The following is an 18,738-nucleotide window of genomic DNA, read 5'->3' on the forward strand; positions in this document are numbered from 1 at the left end:
TGTAGACTTTAAAACAGATCTGGCTTCGAATCCTGAATCCACCACTTCCTAATATGAGGAAACGATTTACCTTAACACCTGTCCATGCTTGGCAGCAGTGGGAGTTGGCCATTCTCATGGCTCCAACCCTGCTCCTGTGCCCAAGGATTTGTGGGTGGGGACTGCTCTCTTCTGACATCCTCAGAGACTGGCAACCGGGGCCCCAGCAGCGCGGATCTCATCTGTACCTGACACTCCACCCTCCTGACCCCTTCAGGTTTCTGATCTCCAATGTGGGGGCCCTGGTGGTTTTCTGCAAGTGAATGGTAGGAGTGCCTTTTCCCGCAAGGAGACACCTCCTGTTGCTCCCCTGGCCTCATCAGCATGATCCTTGTTAACCTAAGGTGCACCCAGAGGAAGGGACTCAGTGGCTTCTTCTTTGGGGATGCCATTATTTGTCTCACCAAACTGAATTAAATGTATGAAGGACCAGCCAGAGCCCTCTGCACATTTCAGGTGCTCAGGCCTTGTGGGCCCCATGCCCTTTTCAGGTACAAGGTATCCACTCTCCCTGGCCACTCTGTTTTGACTCTCCCCTACCCCGTTAGGTTCTGGCTCCCATGTAGGTACCCACAGTGCCTGCTCAGTAGGACACAAACATACATTTTGCAGTGTTAGGCTTTATTGGATACATTAAAGGCTGAATGGGGCCTTGAGTGCCCTTGGTCCTCTTCAGCCAGGAGAGAGCAGACTCCACAAGGGACTTCCAGGGTTCAGGGCTGGAGAGCACACTTGACCTCCAGTCAGCCAGCCCTTCAGGGTGTCTCGGGGGCTTTCTGAGATCTGGGGTCTGATGGGGACAGTAGAGTTTGGAGGAGGTACTCCAGTGAGCCTCCATGGTTCTGGAACAAGGGTGGAGACGTTTGGAGAACAGGCTCTGGAGAGGCAGGCCCTTCTGGAGCAGAGGAAAGACTGGGCTTCAGGGAGACAGCGGCCTGTTTGGGTGCTGGAAGTGGAGGCCCTGAACACGGAGTGGGGTTTGGTGATTGAGGGCCTGCAGAACTGAGGCTCCCGGTCTGGGAGGGTTTGCCTGAGGCTGAATGTGCCCTGGCCTGAGCTGCTGGGGCTTGAGCTGCTGGGGCCTGAGATGCCTGGGTTTGATACCCACGGGCCTGAGTGGCCTCGCCCTGAGGTCCTGCTTCCTCCTGCTTTCTTTCTGGCAACAAATGCAAAGCTCTGGCCTGACCACGAGGCAGGCGGAGGCCAAAGCCAATGCCTATGCGGAGTGGTCTGGATTCCTGGCCTTGTGCACAGGGCAGCAGTTGGGGAAAGGCAAGCAGCCGGGGTCCAGTCCTGTACCTGGGGATGGGGCAAGAGGGACTTCGGGGCCGGAGACACACCAGGCATATAGGATACTCCACCACTGGAGGCTTGTCGGCTCTGCCTAGCCACAGGCTCTGCAAAAGCAGTAACCGAAGGTCGTGCGCGATGCGGCGGTGCCCCAAGTGAACCACCAGGGCCTGGGCCAGGGCTCCTGGGTGCCTGAACTCTGCAGGGTCCCTCTCGCTTGCCACGCATTCCCCCACCACCCCAGGAGACTTGGTTTCCTGGTACTGATGCCAGTGCCATGTCTGCCTATTAGAGTGGACCCCAGGAGAAGGTAGGCTGGGGTTCTGGGAAGGGAGAGTGGAGCTAGGCAGGTCTTCAGAGTGAGAAGGAGACTGGCAGTGTGGGAGAGGGGAGTTCTGTGATTGAGAAGGATTAGAGTGAGTAGGGGGAGGAGAGGGGTATAGCCGGTAGGAGGGAGAGGAGGAACCTGGAAGAGAGACGGACAGGTAATTCTGAGGAAAGAAAGTGGAGGAACTTGGGAGAGAGGAAGAGTAGGGATGTAGGACAAAGTCAGAATTTGAGTCAGAAGAGTAGAAATGGGAGCCAGGAGAGTGGGACTGTGGAGGAGGGGAGCAAGGTGGGTGGGAGGGAGGGAGTGATTTCTGGGGAGGCAAAGGCTGGAGGTTCTGGGGAAGGGAGTCCACAAGTTGTGAGGGTCCCGGAAGGGGACACCCAGGGGCTGCTGTGTTCTGTAGCAGCACTTGGTCCTTGTTTTGAGGCAACATCGCCTTAAAACTGGAAAGGGCTGAGGCGTCAAGACCAGAGATTAGAGACCTAGCAGTCAGGACCAGCCTAGGAAGACAGTCCAGTAGCACCAGGCTCTTGGAGTGTTCAGGCAGGAGTTCAGATCTAAACTTGGCTTCTCACTTCTTTGCAGTTAGCCATTGATGAAGGATGTATAGGGATGGAGGAGAATCAGAGCAGCCTCTTGGGAGTTTCAGGGCAGCAGCAATTTTCTGAATGGGCCAGGGAGGAAGACACAGCCCACAGGACCTGTAGAGAAAGAAACAGAGCCCAAGATATTGGGAGAATTGCCTCAGGGGCCAGTTCCAGGCTGGTTCACTAACACCCTAAACCCATGTCACCTTTGGGGTCAGAAGAGCTGGCAGAATGCTCCAGGGAAGGTTAGAACTGAGGAGAGAACTAGGGAGGGAAGAAGGGTGAGATGGAATCAGAGAAGGGGATTTAGGATATGAGGGCTGAGATGGGACTAGGAATCGAGGATGTTCTGGCATTATAAGCCCTTACCCATGAGGGTTCCTCTGGGCTATGTTTCACAAGGTACTTCAGAAATGAGGGAACCTGAGAGAAAGAGGAATAGTCACGAAAGAATGGATCCACCCCTCTCTGCCCCTTTACCCTAAACTCACTCTGACCCAGATTTCTGTCTGAGCCTTGCCTTCAGTCCTCCTTTGGCCAGGTGGAGGTCTTCTGTTACAGGCTTTTCTCCTAAACCTGAGTCAGGGATTCTGCAAGCATCCTGGTTTCCTGCCACTCTGGTTCCCCCGACCCCTTGTTACTCCTAGTGCTGATGTCCTCTGGCTCAGCCTGTCCCTACTCAATATGGCTTATCACACCCAGCAGGAGCGGGAGCAGTGGGGCTAGCTGATGAATGCCTCTGGGAGGCTGGGACTTTGTCTAAGGGGTGGCGTTGCCACCCGCCTTGGGAGCTAAGAGCCCTATTTCAGGGGGCAGTTCTCCATGACCTAGTGCCTATGTCACAAAGGTCAGGTGCTGACATCATAGACTCTCCACCTCAAGGCTCTGGGACCTTCTTTCAGAGATCACCCAAAGGCTGGCCCTTGATAAAACTGAAGCAGGCAAAATTCTTTGAGGCACTTGGTCTCCTCTTCAGACCCCAGTTACCATCTCTGCTCTCTGCTTATATACACACCACTTCCTCTACCCAGGGTTCTCCTGAAACACACACCCTGTTTGGGCTGGGCCCTCACTTCAACTTCTTATTTTCTCTTGCTTTCTGAGCAGGGCTTAAGCTCCACACACTCCCTTGGGATATGTTTACATATTTTTTGTTGTTGTTGATCCTCACCCGAGGTGTTTACATATGTCAATAACTATTTTCTTAACAGCTTTATTGAGATATAATTCATATACCATACAATCTACCCATTTAGAGTGTCCAATTCAGTTTCCTAGTATCGTTGTGCAGCCATCATCACAATCTAATTTTAGAACATTTCTGTACCCACCCCACCAAAAAAAAATCCCATCCCCATTAGCAGTCACTCCTCATCCCTCCTTCCCCCTAGTCCTTGGAAACTATAAATCTACGTTCTGTTTCTATGGACTTGCATATTCTAGGCATTTCGTATAAATGGAATCATATAATATGTGGCCTTTTCTGTCTGGCTTCTTTCACTTCTCATGTTTTCAAAGTTAATTAATGTTGTAGAATGTATCATTACTTTATTTTTATTGCCAACTAATATTCCTTTAAACATATACATATTTTGTTTTCTCATCCATCAGTTGAAGGATATTTTGTTGTTTTTATTTTTTTAGTGATTATGAGCAATGCTGCTATGAATATTCTTGAACAAGCTTTGTATTGGCATATATTTTCATTTATCTTGAGTAGACACCTAGGAGTAGAATTGTTGAGTCTATATTTAGCTTTTCATTCAATCTTTTTTTTTTAATTCTCACCTCGGGATATTTTTCCATTAATTTTTAAAAAGAGTGGAAGGAAAGGAGAGGGGAGAGAGAGAGAAACATCAATGTGAGAGAGACACAGGGATTGGTTGCCTCCCGCATGACCTGACTAGGGCCAGGGATCAAACCTGCAATCCAGATACGTGCCCTTGACCAAGAATCGAACCCGAGACCCTTCAGTCCTTGGGCCAACACTCTAACCACTGAGCAAAACTGGCCAGGGCCTTTAGTCTTTTTTTAAAAATGTTTTTAGTCCAGCTGGTGTGGCTCAGTGGTTGAGCATTAACCCACGCACCAAGAGGTCATCAGTTCAATTTCTAGTCAGGACACATGCCCAATTGTGGTTGTGGGCCAGATCCCCAGGAGGGGCACACAGGAGGCGGCCAATCGATGTTCTCTCTCATTGATGTTTCTCTCTCTCTCTCTCTCCCTCTTCCTTCCTCTCTCTCTAAAATCGATAAAGAAAAAAATTTTTTAATAAAATAAGAAATAAAAAAATGTTTTTATTGATTGCCCTGGCTGGTTTGGCTCAGAGGTTAGAGCATCAGCCTACAGACTAAAGAGCTGCAGGTTCAATTCCCATCATGGCACTTACCCAGATTGTGGCTTCAGTGTTATGCTCTCACATCGATGTTCCTCTCTCTCTCCTTCCCTCCTCCCTTCCACTCTACCTAAAAAATATCAATGGAAAAATATCCTTGAGTGGGGATTTAAAAAAATGTTTTTATTGATTTTTAGAGAAAGAGGAAGAAAGAAAGAGAAAAAGAGAAACATCGATGTGACAGCATAACATCTAGGCATGTGCCAGGACCAGGAATCAAACCAGCAACCTGTCAGTGTATAGGAGGATGCTCAACCCACTGAGCCACAATGGCCAGGGCTATATTTAACATTTTGAGGAACTGTCAAATTTTCTTACAAATTAGCTGTACCATTTTTCTTTTTTCTTTTAAATCTTTATTGTTGAATGTAGAATGTATTACAGATGTTCCACTTTTTTCCCCCATTGACCCCCTCCTCCCCACTCCCGCCCCCCTCCCTCCTTTTTCCACACTACCGTCTGTGTCCATTGGCTATGCATATAAGTTCTTTGGTTTATTTCCTCCCACCCCTCCAACCCCCTTCCCTCCGAGGCCGTCAGTCCAGCAATGAATTTGTACTTCTTAATCTCTTCACCTTTTTCACCCATTCTCCCAACCCCCCTCCCATCTGGCAACCAACAATATGTTCTCTGTATCTATGAGCATGTTTCTGTTCTACCTGTTCATTTTGTTTGTAGATTCCATTGTCGATAGATATGTATTCATTGCCATTTTGTTTGTTCACATATTTTATCTTTTTCTTCAAAAAGACCCTTCATCATTTCATACACTAACGGTTTGGTGGTGAACTCCTTTAACTTTTTCTTGTCTGGGAAAGTCTTTATATGGCCATCGATTCTAAATGACAGCTTTGCAGATAGAGTAATCTTGGTTGTAGGTTCTTGCTTTTCATCACTCTGAATATTTCTTGCCACTCCCTTCTGGCCTGCAAAGTTTCTTTTGAGAAACCAGCTGACAGCCTTATGGGAACTCCCTTGTAGGTAACTAGCTACCTTTCTCTTGCTGCTTTTAAGATTTTCTCTTTGTCTTGAACCTTTTGCATTTTGATGATGATGTGTCTTGGTGTGGGCCTCTTGGGGTTCGTCTTGTTTGGGACTCTCTGTGCTTCCTGGACTTGTATGTCTGTTTCCTTCACCAAGTTAGGAGTGTTTTCTGCCATTATTGTTTCAAACAGGTTTTCGATTTCTTGTTCTCTCTCTTCTCCTTCTGGCACCCCCAAGATGCGAATGTTGGCACGCTTGAAGTTGTCCCAGAGGCTCCTTACACTATCCTTATTTTTTTGGCTTCTGTTTTCTTTTTGCTGTTCTGATTGGGCGTTTTTTGCTTCCTTATATTCCAAATCGATGGTTTGCTTCTTGGATTTATGTACTCTACTACTGAAGCTGTGTAAATTATTCTACATTTCAGTTAATGCCTCCTTCAATTCCAACTGTGCATCCATGATTTCTGACTGGTCCTTTTTTATGCTCTGGAGGCCCTCACTAAGTTCATTGAGCATCCTTATAAGCAGTATTTTGAACTCAGCATCTGTTAGGTTGTTTATCTCCATTTCACTTAGTTCTTTTCTTGGGGTTTTGTTCTGTTCTTTCATTTGGGATCTGTTTCTTTGTCTTCTCATTTTGGCTGCCTCCCTATGTTTGTTTTTACATATTACCTAATGAGAGGTATGGGGCTAGCTGAGACCAGATGCTGCTCGTTTGAAAGAATTTAGGAAAAACCTGAAGCAGGATCCAATACAGGCTAATCCTATGGTTAAGCAAGTGGCAACAGCTTGGGTGCGCCTGAAAGTTGGGTGGGGTGGGGCCTCAGGGAGTCAGTAGGGCTGGGCTACCAGTGTGAGCCAGGTTGCTGGAGTCCCAGATATGGCGACTGTCTGCGGCCCCAGGGAAGGACTCACCAAAGGAACAAAGGCCTCTGATAGCTCATTTGTCCCGGAGAAAGCCCCCTCCCCAGCCCTCGCTCCAGTGCCAAACAGCTCAGTTCTTCCCTGTATGTCTCTGGTGCCCCTCGAGCTGCCTCCCCTCCAAGCTTAGAGGGAGAGAGTCCGACAAGTCTGTGCGCGGGGCCCTTTAACGAGCTGCCTGGGGTTCCAGCCGCTTCAGCCTCCCTGAGCCTCAGTTCCCGCTGGTTTTTCCAGCCAGAAGTTATGGGGATTCTCTTCCTGGCACTGGAACCCTGAGCGGGGCACCTGGTGTGGGACAGGGATCCCTCAGTCCTCAGGAAGGACCTTCCTAGCCGAGGTGTCCTCCTGATTTTTATCTGCACACATGGGTGTGGGACCAGCCCTTCCGCCTCCGCCCCTCCTACCAGTCTGGATGTGGCTGCTGCTTTAATCCCGTAGTTGTAGGACTTCCATTCAGGATGATTTCAGGCGGTTTTGAATGATGGTTGTTCTGTAGTTTAGTTGTAACTTTGATGTGGTTGTGGGAGGACGCGATACCGCATTTACCTACGCCACCATCTTCGCTCCATTCGCTGTACCATTTTTCAATCCCACTAGCAATGGAGAGCTCTGATTTTCCCTGTCCTCACCAACATATGTCATTGTCTGTCTTTTTTATTTTAGCAATCTTAGTGGGTGTGAAGTAGTATAATATTGTAGCTTTGATTTACATTTTCCTAATGACTAATGATGTTGAGAATCTTTTCATGCATTTATTGACTATTTGTTTATCTTTGGAGAAATATCTACTCAATCTTTAGTCCATCCTTTTTTATTTTATTTATTTATTTTTTATTGATTTTAGAGAAAGAGGAAGGGAGAGGGAGAGAGAGATAGAAACATCAATGAGAGAGAACATTAATTGGCCGCCTCCTACATGCCCCCCACTGGGGATTGGGCCCACAACCTGGGCATGTGTCCTGACTGGGAATTGAACCTGTGACCTCTTGGTGCATGGGTTGACGTTCAACCACTGAGCCACACCGGCCAGGCCATCCTTTTTAATTTATTTTTTTATTTGCTTGGGACAGTGAAACAAGAAAGGGCCTATGATAGAAGAAGCAACAGAAGAGAGATTAGAAAGGGCTGCTTTGGCCCTCCAGAAATGTTATAGAAAAGAAATAAACTTAGCCTGAGCTGCTTTGGTTCACTGAGAAGTCAGAGAAAAGGGGGCCTTGGGGACAGGTTCAGGAGGTTAGCCCAGGACAAGCTGCCACTGCCCATTGCCCTCCTGGTTGCAAGTCTTGTGGGGTCCTAGAGTTTAGGAGGTGCATGCCCATGGAGGAAGAAGAGGAAGAAGAAAAAGATGTGGGCTTGCTCCGGGGAGGGAGAGCATGCCATCCTTTTTTTTTTTTTTTTCTAATAATTCTTTTTCTTTATTGATTTAGAGACAGAGGAAAGGAGAGAAAGAGAGATAAAAACATTGATCAGAGAGAACATTGATTGGCCACCTCCTGCATGCCTCCCACTGGGGATCAGGCCTATAACCTGGGCATGTGCCCTGACTGGGAATTGAACCAGCGACCTCTTGGTATGTGGGTCGATGCTCAACCACTGAGCCACACCGGCTGGGCTGGGCCTAGCCTTTTTTTTTTTAATGTTTTTATTGATTTTTTTTTTTTTTTTTTCTTATCCTCACCCTAGGACATTTTTTTTGTTTTTTGTTCAGATAGAGTGGGAGGGAGAGAGAGAGAAATATCAACGTGAATGGGACACATCGAGTAGTTGCCAACGCACGACCCAACCAATTGACAAACTGCAACCGAGGTACATGCCCTTAGTGGGAACCGAACCTGGGTCTCTCTGGACCGAAGGCCGATGCTCTAATTGCGGAGGCAAACCGGCCAGGGCTGTTTTTATTGATTTTTTTTTATCGAGAGAAGAAAGGAGAAAGAGATAGAAACACTGATGTGAGACATATATCAATTGGCTGCCTCCTGCATGCCTCCTACTAGGGATGGAGCCCAAAACAGAGGCATATGCCCTGACTGGGAATGGAACCAGGACTTCTCAGTCCATGGGATGAAACTCAATCCACTGAGTCACACTGGCTGGGCTTTAGCCCATCTTTTAATTACATTTTTGTGTTCTTAGTTGATTTATAAGAGTTCTTATATATTCTGAATATAAGTCCCCTTTCAAACATGATTTGCAAATATTTTCTTTTATTCTCTGGGTTATCCTTTTACTTTCTTGATAGTCTCTTTTTAAATTTGATCAAGTTCAATTTATCTATTTTTTTCTTTTCTTGCTTGCTTTTGGTGTCTTCTCTAAGAAACTGTTGACTAATTCAAGGTCACAAAGATTTGCTGTGTTTTCTTTTCAGACTTTTTTAGATTTAGCTCTTACATTTAGGTCTATGATTCACTTTGAGTTCATTTTTGTATATGGTGTGAGGTAAGCACTTGGCATCCAAATTGGAACAGTAATATTGTAATGCAGTTGTTTTAGTTTGCTAGTTATTTCCTGCTGTAGATGTAATCGATCACACACTCTTCCCATCCCCATCTAACCCTGAGCAAGAACCCTGTGTTTTATTTCTTTCAAGTTCTATATAAATGTTCTTTCTAGAAATCTGCAAATGTTTGTTGAAGGGATGAATGAATGATGGATAGTAAATGGATAGTTATCAAAGAGAATTTGACCTATGCACTTTTTTTTCTTTCTTCTGTGTTTGGGTTGTACATTATAACATAGCAGGAAGGGGCAGGAAGGGGCTGCTTGCAGAACTACCTTGAGTATTCTTGGAGAAATCATGATTATAAAAGAGGTGTCAGATAACTGCAGATAGGTAAAAATTCAAAAAGGGAAAAAAGATGAATTCTAGAATCTCAAGTCAGCCAGTGTCTAGTTGCTTGACAAGAAAATTTGAAACTGGGTTACTAAACAAAATGTATGTGAGCTCTTAAAAAGAAAATAGATGATTACAATGGGCAGCATGAGTTCAAGTAAGACAAGTTTTAGGGAACATAATGCCATCTGGAAGTGGCATACAGTAGTCCCCCATTATCTCCTGGGGGATATGTTCCAAGACCTCCAGTGGATGCTTGAAACTGAACCATATATATGGATGTGGAAGAACTGGAACCTTTGTGCACTGGCGTGGGGATGTAAAATGGTGCACTGCTGTGGAAAACAGTATGGTAGTTCCTCAGAAAAATTAAAAATAGAATTACTGTATGATTCAGCAATTTCACTTCTGGGTATATACATGAATCAAAAGCAGAGTTTCAAAGATCTATTTGTACACGCATATTCATAATAGCATTATTTGCAATAGCCAATAGGTAGAAACAAACCAAATGTCCATGAAAGATGAATGGATAAACAAAATGTGATACATACATACAATGGAATGTTATTCAGCCTTAACAAGGAAGAAAATTCCGATACATGTGTGCACCTTGCAGATAATGCTAAGTGAAATAATCCAGTCACAAAGGTCAAATACTTAGAGAAGTCAGATTCATAGAGACAGAAAGTTCAGTGATGATTGCCAGGTGCTTGGGGTAGGGAGCATGGGGAGTTATTATATAGTGAGTATAGAATTTCAGTTTTGCAAGATGATAAATGTTCTGTGGATGGATGGCAGTGATGTTTTCCCAACAATGTGAATGTACTTAATACCACTGAACTGTACACTTTAAAATGGTTTAAGTAGTACATTTTACTTTATATGTTTTATTACAGTTTTTAAATAAATAATTTTTAAAAGAGATATAGCATATGAAACTCAAAGGCTGGTCTTTGAAAAGACTAAGCATACTTCTGGCAACACTGGTGAAGAACAAAAAGAGAGTTGGGTGCAAATTAAATACAGAGCAAACAAAGAGGGTTATATCGAGAGGCACAACAGAGATGAAAAACCATAAAAGAGGGTTCCCATTTGGGGCTGGAAGTCGTGAAACTACAGGGATCGTGAAACTTCTCTAGCATTGAGGCACTAGGAGAAGTTCTAGAAGAGGAAGGAGATGGCTGCTTTTCTTGTCCCCTACCACTACTAAGTGAAATAGATATATTTATAGAAAAATATAAAATACCAAATATTTATAAGAACAAATAAGAAACTTAAATCACTCAGTAAGAAAGTAAAGAAATTGAGATGGAAGTTAAAATTTTCTTCTCCTCTCTGCCAGAGAAAAAAACTCAGGCCCAGTGGTTTTACAAGTACAGTTCACCAAACTTTCGAAGAAGAGTTAATTCCTATCTTATGTAGAAAGTTGTTTGAGAAAATAGAAAAGAGTGAGAGCTACACAGCTCATTGTATGAGGTTAGTGTAAGTTTGACTCCCAAACCAAATAATCATGGTTAAAGAAAATTATAATATCATTTCACATACGAAATGGTTGCAAAAATCCTAAATAACATATTAACTAAATGAATAGGGTGGTGTATTTAAAAATAAATAAATCATAGCAGATGGGACTTATTACAGGAACTTCAGAAAGATTGCTCATCAGAAAAACCTAAGGATATAAATTTAACATATTACTAGAATGAAGGAGAAAAATAATGATTATTTCAATTGTTGCAGAAAAACGTTGGATAAAGTTCTACAGTTATTTATAATTAAAAACAAAAAACCTCTTAGTAAATGAGGAATAGAGAGGTACTGCCTTAACGTAGGTTAGTAAAGGTCATATATAAAAAACCTACACTGGCAGCCCTGGCCAGTTTGGCTCAGCGGTTGGAGTGTCGGCCTGCGGACCAGAGAGTCCTGGGTTTGGTTCCTGCTAGGGGCATGTACAATAATAATAATAATATTAATAATAATAATAATAAAATCAAGGAACAGCTCCATGCTAACCTCCCTGGGCTAAAATACAACCAGTACCAATCAACAGAATATTAAGATCAATAAAGTTCAACAGGGTTGCTGGATTCAAGAAAAACTTTAAAAAATTTAATAGCATTTCTTTACAGTTGATTATAAGAATAAGAGCATTTGCAAAAGCAACAAAAACTATGAACTATTTAGAACAATAAAACCATGAACGATTTCACTCATTTGTAGTTTGAAGCAAGAATACACAGACATTCGTGGTGTAAACTATAAAACTAACAAAAAATATGGAAGATAATTGGAATAAAGTGAAAGACATTCCATGTTTTTGAAACAATTAACTTAAAAGTATGAAAACGGCAAACTTCCCAAATTAACCCACTGATTCAATGAAATCCCAGTAAAAATTTTAGTAGCATTTTTAGGGACTCAATAAACTTTCTCTAAAATATATCTGGAAAAATAGGGTCTAGAAATAACTAAGTCAATCTTGCAAAATAAGAGTAAAGAGGGTGTTTTATTCTTCCAAATATTAAAACATGCTACAAAGTCATAATAAAAGTAGTGTGATATTGACTCAAGTACAGACACAAAGATCAGTGGAACAGAGTAGAGAGCTCAGAAATTGACTTATAAACAAATATGGAAACTTAATATATGGTTAAGTGGGAGTGAGACTAAACAGAAAGAGAATGGACTCGTTAGTAGATGATGCTGGGAAAACAGTCTGCCGATATAGAGATAATAAAACTGGCTCTACATGGAGAAAAATAAAACTGAGTCTCTACCAAGCACCACACACAAAGGGTGCTTGAACTCATCAGTATTTAGATAAGGGCAAATGAAAATGGCAACAAGGTCACCCTTTATACCTATTGACTGTAAAACTAGGAATCTGGTCACTACCAGGCAGTGGTGAGGATGTGGGGCTCTGGGGCCCCGCGCCATGCTGTTGGACATGCAGGCTCCGCATCCATTCTGGATGGCACTCTGGCAAGTCTGTTGTCAATTAACCCAGCATTCTGCTCCTGGACATATGTTTTTAAAGTCTTACCTGGATCCAGGAAGAATGTGCAGTAGTATTTATGACAGCATTATTCGGGGTGAAGAGGAGCTGGGGGCAATCTGGGTGTTCATCTCTGGGGCTCTGGGTGCTCCAAATGTTATGGGTGTGCACTGTGGAGTACTTTGCAGCAGGGAGAAGCAAGGGACTTAAAAACAGGCTTGGCCCAGCCAGTGTGGTTCAGTGGGTTGAGTGTCATCCCAAGGACTAAGAGGCTCGATCCCTGGTAGGGGTTGTTCAAGAGACAGCTGATGGATGTTTCTCTTTCACATCGATGTTTCTATCTCTCTCTCCCTAAAAAAAAATGAATAAAAACATATTTTTAAAAAACATAGGCTCAAATGGAAGAAGTAACAATGAAATATATAATACAGTACCTAATACAAACGCAGTATTGTATTATAGATTTACAGTATAAAATGTATTATCATTTACTGAAATTCATTCATACAGCAATACGTATGGTTCAATAACACCTACCACATTAGTTATCTATTACTGCTTACTAAATTACCCCCAAACTTAAACAGCAACCAACATTTATTATCTCACATGGCTTCTGTGGGTCCGGAATTCTATGGGTTAGAGCAGCTTAGGTGGGTGACTCCAGCTCAGGGAATCTCCTGGGCTGCACTCAAACTGTCAACCAGGGCTGCAGTCATCTGAAGGCTGGACCAGGGAGGGAGGGTCTGTTTTCTAGGCGGTGCACTAGCTCTGTGCAAGTTAGGGCTGCTGGTGAGAGGCCTCCGCTCCTTGCCACGAGTCCTGTCCTTAGGGCTATTTCATGATATGGCAGCTGGCTCCCCCAAAGTGATATGAATAACCTGGGTGAGCTGAGAGAGAGGAAGGAGGAAGCTACAGTGTCTTTTATAACCTTGTTTTAGAAGTTGCACACCTCTGTCACATTCTGTTTGTTAGAAGCAAGTTGCTAAGTCCAGCCCATGCTCAGAGGGAGGGAGTCAGGCTTCACCTCCTGGAGAGGAGTATCAAAGAAGCGTGTACGTATTTTCAAACCACACTAATAAAGGGGTAGACATTAAACAATTTGGAATGGTTGCTTATGAAAGGGAAGAATAATGGGAATGGGATAAAAGGAAATGGAAGGAAAGAAGGGGGGAGGGCAAGTGGGAGGGAGGCTAGCAATCGGTGCTGTACCAAAGACTGTGCCATGAATTGAGGTGTATTTTTAATTCTCTGCATCCAGAGTTAAAACACACACACACACACACACACACACACACACACACACACCTTGGCACACATCTTTCAGTCTCCTTTCTATATGTTCGCATAAGTACATAAACCTTCACATTTACAGCTTTGTTTTTTGGTGTTTTTCATCCTGGCTGGATCTTATTATGCATATTGATTTACAACTAAGTTTTTTCACTTAATTGTGCATCTTGGAGTTTTCCATGTCATTATACAGAGCTCTGTCTTATTCTTTCTGGTCCTGCACATCACTTCTTTATTGGTGGATATTTAAGTTCAATTTACTTGTCTTTTTTTCCTTTTTCTCTGGTTGGCTTGGTGTCTGCCTCACTATCCCTACAACCACCTTTGTCTCTCTGTCCTATGTATACTTTACTTATTTTGTCTCCCCTGGAGTTCAAGAGTGAGGGACAAGGGACATGCAAGCCGACGCTGCTGCGGGCAGAGTTTGTAACTTGCGGGCAGGCAGGGGCTCCAGTGGCAGATTTGCTATTTCTTCAGCCTGCCTGCTCCTAACTAGCTGTATGGAAGATGCAGTGCCACTCAGCAAGCATCCTGTCCTGGCCTTCAAAGACCTCATGTCTGCGTGTGGACATGCAGGTGAACTACTCACTCAAAGCAGAACAGGATAGGGTGAGGGCAGCCTTCCAAGCCCACCAATTGCCTGGGTTTTCCACCTGCATCACTTACCAAATGTTCGACACTGGGCAAGTTATTTCATCTCCTGATACCTCAGTTTTCCCATCTGTAAAATGAATATGTAAGAGTCTATTTTCTCATAAGGTTGATCTGAGAAATAGAGATAATACGCACAAAGTGCTTAGCACACTGCCTGGCATGCAACTATCTGAGAACTTTGAACTGTTAGGAAGCTAGCCAGGGTGTGGTCACGCATAAATAGTTGCATCAATGAAACAGGGGGAGACATGGGCTCTGTGCCTTCACAAATAAAAGGCATAACTTGCAGGATGGGCAGCCTTTCCCCTGGCAGAGCTGGAAGGAGGTCTTCCAGGGGGATGGAAAGGTAAAAGGAAAAAGCACTGGGCTGGAAATCCGAGGTATGCTTGGGGGTGGGGAGTAGTGCCCTGGAGCTGGAAGGTCATATTTGCTGGCAAAGGGAGAAAAGGTCCTTTTAGGGATGTGCACAGGCAAGCTTCTGGCAAAGAGAAGAAGGTTCAGGGCCCTTCCATGAACTTGAACCCCAAAGCTAAAGGTGCAGATGTATCATAGGACTGCTGTCAGGGTCAGGCAAGGCTCCAGGAAGGAAGCTCCCTTCCCACCATCCTCATGCCTTCTTCAGCAGGGGCCTCCTCCCAGGGCTTGGCCACTCCTAACACCCAGCACCCCCACCCCTCAGCTGGTTGGGAGGCAGGCAGGAGGATTTTGCGGGGGCTGTGCCTGGTGGGCGGTTTTCCCGGAGCAAGAAGCGAGCAGGACTGAGTTGGCGCCAGCTCCCTCAGATACAGACATTGCTGGTGGGATGACCAGCCTGCCCCAGCTAGCTGGAGCCCAAGGACTCCCTCAGGCACTGTGTTTCTGTCCTGGGGGCTGTGACATCACATCCCTAGGGTGTGGCATGTCACAGAGAAAGGCCAGAGGGGCACCAGCCATGCCTGGAGTGGGGCAGAGCCCGCTGAAGGCCAGGCCGAGGTTGCTAGCAGCCACAGACAGGAGGAGGAGCTGCCTGAGCAGGACAAGGCAAGACCTGTGGGAAGAGACCAGCTGGAGCAACCAAAGGCGGAGCAGGGCTGCCCCTGACCCAAGAGGGGCCAGGACCAGGAGCCTGGCTCTTGGCAGGGTAAGGAAATACTGGCCCTCAGAGGGAGCGGGGGAGGCAGAGGTTAGCAGGGCTGAGAGAAGTCACCTCCAGTGTCAGAATGTCATTCAGTGTCACCATCCCTGCCCTAAAGAGGGGACACTGGCCGCTTCAACTCTGAGGCTCCATGCTTGGCAGCTGGGCTAAGCTGGTCTTAACCAGAGCGTGGCTGAGAGACCTGGCCCAACTCACTTCCTCGGAGGACACTGAGGCCTGGAGAGTGATGTGAATTTCCCAAGGTCCCACAGCAACAGTCGGCGGCAGGGCCAGGACTTCAACTGTGATTTGAGTCCAGTTTGGTGTCCTTTCCTCTTTACCGCAGCTGCCTCTTCCTCTCAGGACCTGGCCGGGCCAAGGGTCATCCCTACTGAGCAGGGCATGGCTGGGCTCCCTGGGGCCCCAGGGCACCCTGATAAGCAGAATTCAGACTTGGGTGTGGGGGGGAAGAGGGCTAGGAGGAGGCACAGAGGAGGATTAGAAACAGCACAGACTCTTAGGTTCTGAGCCAAGCTCTGCCATCCTGTTCCATCTGACCCCAGGCAAGGCCTCGTCTCCATTTTCTCAGCTGTAAGGTAGGGCGGGGCCAAGAGCGGACACGGGCTGATGTCCTTGGGGCCTGCTGTTCAGAGTGCAGACCTCGCACCAGAATGCTCTTCGAAGTCAGGGACAGACGGGTCCAGTAAGACTCACTCACTGGGGTCTTCTGTGCAGAGTGAGGCCAGTCCTGAGAACGCGGCGCGGGAGCGGAGCCGGGTGAGGTCACTGAGCCAGGCCTTCCTGGCCCTGCAGGCCGCTCTGCCTGCAGTGCCCCCCGACACCAAGCTTTCCAAGTTGGATGTGCTGGTTCTGGCCACCAGCTACATAGCCCACCTCACCCGCATGCTGGGCCAGGAGTTGCCCGGCCCTGCCTGGCCACCCTTCCTGCGTGGACTCCGCTACCTGCACCCTCTCAAGGTAGGCCATGGGCCCAGGGCCTCAGGGAAGGGGGTTGGGATAGAAGGATATTGGACTTGGGCCCCCTGCCCGCAGTGGGGAGTGGTTATTAGAAATGACTTGCTGAGCCTTGACCGGTTTGGTTCAGCGGTTAGAACATCTGCCCATGGACCAAAGAGTTGTGGGTTTGGTTCCCGGCCCTGGATGGGGTCGTGCGGGAGACAACCAATCGATGTGTCTCTCTTGCATTGATGCTTCTCTCTCTCTCTCTTTCCCTCCCTCCCACTCTATCTGAAGATAAATGGAATAATATCCTCAAGCGAGGGTTAAGTGAAGAAAGAAATGGCTTCATGAGAATGTGTTTCCTCCAAGAGCAGGGAAAGTCATGGAGGCCCCAAGACTAGGGGGTGCCATGTGGCAGGGAGGCCCCAAGACTAGGGGGTGCCATGTGGCAGGGAGGCCCCAAGACTAGGGGGTGCCATGTGGCAGGGAGGCCCCAAGACTAGGGGGTGCCATGTGGCAGGCGAGGAAAAGAGCATGTTCCTGGGCTGGTGCCTCAACCTCATTATTTGTGAAAGGGAAGATAGCATGAGCCTTACTTCTCTTCCAGGGTATGAAATGAGATTATGAATAAAAAGTATAATTAACAATGTATCGCCATCTCAATAGCAGCTCATTTATTCGGATGCTAAAGTTAGGCCAGGAGCTGGGCTAAGTGCATTTTAATCTTTGAATCCACACAAGAACCAAAGGAGGATTACTTTACAGATGAGGAAACCACAGCTCAGGGAGATTTAGTAGCTAAATAGGTGAACCCAAGGGTGTCTGACTTCATACTCTCCCTTCCCTGTTCACAGCCTCCAAGCAAGACATGGCATGTAAGTTGCTGGTTGCAGAGCATGCTCATGTTACAAGGAAGAGCCATCTCTGCCCCCTGAGGGTAGCATTGAAATGGGGTCAAGTTTATTTTTACAAAGGATACTTTTCACCATCTGTCTCCCCTAAACATCACAGTTCTGAAATGTCTTGAAACTTGAGATTTGTTTTTTTTTTTTCATGCAAATGTAGCTAAAATGCAAGAATTTGAGACTAAATGGGGGCAACTCTGAAATACTGACAGTGCACCTGGGGTGGCAGAATTGTTACCTTAGCTGTAAAAGGGCGATCAAAGTAAGGCCACTGCACGGAAGACGGTATGTTGAAGAATGAACACGTGAGAGCTGGTGGGGTCTAGAGCTCTGGCAGTGGGGCTGGTTATCCAGGAGCAGTGCTCCCTCTGCCCCAGGTGGAGGAGCTGCGAAGAGGGCAGACCCCATGGCAAATCAACCTGATATTTTCTAGGACTGCCCCACTCCTGCTGGAAGGATGGACAATCTTGGGAGGTCCCCAGCTTAGAGGGTGCGAGTAGCACTGACATCTGGGGCCAGAGGCACTTGGATGGGAGGCTGTGCAAGAGACAGGGTCACAACTGTTCAGTGTCAGGGGTGTTTTTTTGCCCTTCCCCCACCCCCAGCCCTAGCTGCAGCCAGCTGTACCATCGCCTCCCTCCCCACTGTGGGGGGCTCCTCTTGGGACCCTTGCTCCTCAAGCGCTTCCCTGCCAGGCTCAAGTGGTCAGGAGAATGTGTGGGGCCAGAAGTGGTGCGGAGCCGGAGACCACTCTCATCAGAGCGGTCGTGGCAGGAGAGGGTTCAGGGAGGGAGGCTGGGGAAGACACACTTTTGGGTGCCAAGGACTATGAGAGGCTGCAGTCATGAGCATTACTCACTCCTCATCCCCATATCTTGCAGAAGTGGCCGATGCGATCTCGTCTCTATGCTGGAGGTCTGGGGTGCTCTGGTCTCAACTCCACCACAGCCAGCACCTTGGGCCAAAGAACAAAGGAGGAAGAGGTCAAGCCCCAAGTCTCTGGAGAGGCAGATGCTCTCCTCCCCACCAGGCCACTCTCACCAGCTCTTGGGGACAAATGATCATCACACTCACCTTTTTCTCCTGGACTGTGACTCAAGCTTAGGGATCTGACTTCTCTGCCAGGCCCTACCTTTCTTCATGTTGACTCTTACCCATTGGATCTGACTCAGCTCCCAGGTTCCAGCCTGCAGACCAGGCGAAGCCATGAGCACATCTGTGATGGAGAGTACTCAGGAGCACCGGGGAGTAAACCCTCATCTTGGCACCCAGGCCTTTATAAGAAGGATATTGATTGATGCAATTACATCCTTCAAGGACCTTAGAAGAAGAATGTGTATCTTTTTCCAGGGGTTGATAATTACTGTCGGGTTCAGTGGGTTTCTTGTATGATTTTGGCGTATGGCTCCACTGGCTCTGGAGTATTTCTACAATATAT

The 18,738-nt window shown here is 46.4% G+C and overlaps 2 protein-coding genes across 2 annotated transcripts; one reads left to right on the forward strand and one right to left on the reverse strand.

Annotated features, from left to right (window-relative positions):
* Nucleotides 1-794: 794 nt before the first annotated feature.
* PRR30 (proline rich 30) lies at nucleotides 795-2,093 on the reverse strand. Its single transcript, XM_036263442.1, has one exon. The coding sequence runs from the start codon at nucleotides 2,091-2,093 to the stop codon at nucleotides 795-797; it is 1,299 nt and encodes a 432-aa protein (XP_036119335.1).
* Nucleotides 2,094-15,219: 13,126 nt separating this feature from the next.
* On the forward strand, nucleotides 15,220-18,361 carry TCF23 (transcription factor 23). Its single transcript, XM_036263543.1, has 3 exons — nucleotides 15,220-15,441; nucleotides 16,171-16,413; nucleotides 18,182-18,361. The coding sequence occupies exons 1-3, from the start codon at nucleotides 15,220-15,222 to the stop codon at nucleotides 18,359-18,361; spliced, it is 645 nt and encodes a 214-aa protein (XP_036119436.1).
* The last annotated feature ends 377 nt before the right edge of the window (nucleotides 18,362-18,738 follow it).

Source organism: Molossus molossus, unplaced genomic scaffold, assembly GCF_014108415.1.
Source record: "Molossus molossus isolate mMolMol1 unplaced genomic scaffold, mMolMol1.p scaffold_m16_p_15, whole genome shotgun sequence".
NCBI classification, from domain to species: domain Eukaryota; kingdom Metazoa; phylum Chordata; class Mammalia; order Chiroptera; family Molossidae; genus Molossus; species Molossus molossus.

Excerpts from the sequence above, each read along its gene's own strand:
- TCF23 (XM_036263543.1), top strand. The coding sequence starts at position 15,220 with ATGTCACAGAGAAAGGCCAGAGGGGCACCAGCCATGCCTGGAGTGGGG. Across the intron at positions 15,442-16,170 it reads GGAGCCTGGCTCTTGGCAGG|AGTGAGGCCAGTCCTGAGAA; the intron begins GTAAGGAAATAC and ends TCTTCTGTGCAG. Across the intron at positions 16,414-18,181 it reads GCTACCTGCACCCTCTCAAG|AAGTGGCCGATGCGATCTCG; the intron begins GTAGGCCATGGG and ends CATATCTTGCAG.
- PRR30 (XM_036263442.1), bottom strand. The coding sequence starts at position 2,093 with ATGTTGCCTCAAAACAAGGACCAAGTGCTGCTACAGAACACAGCAGCC.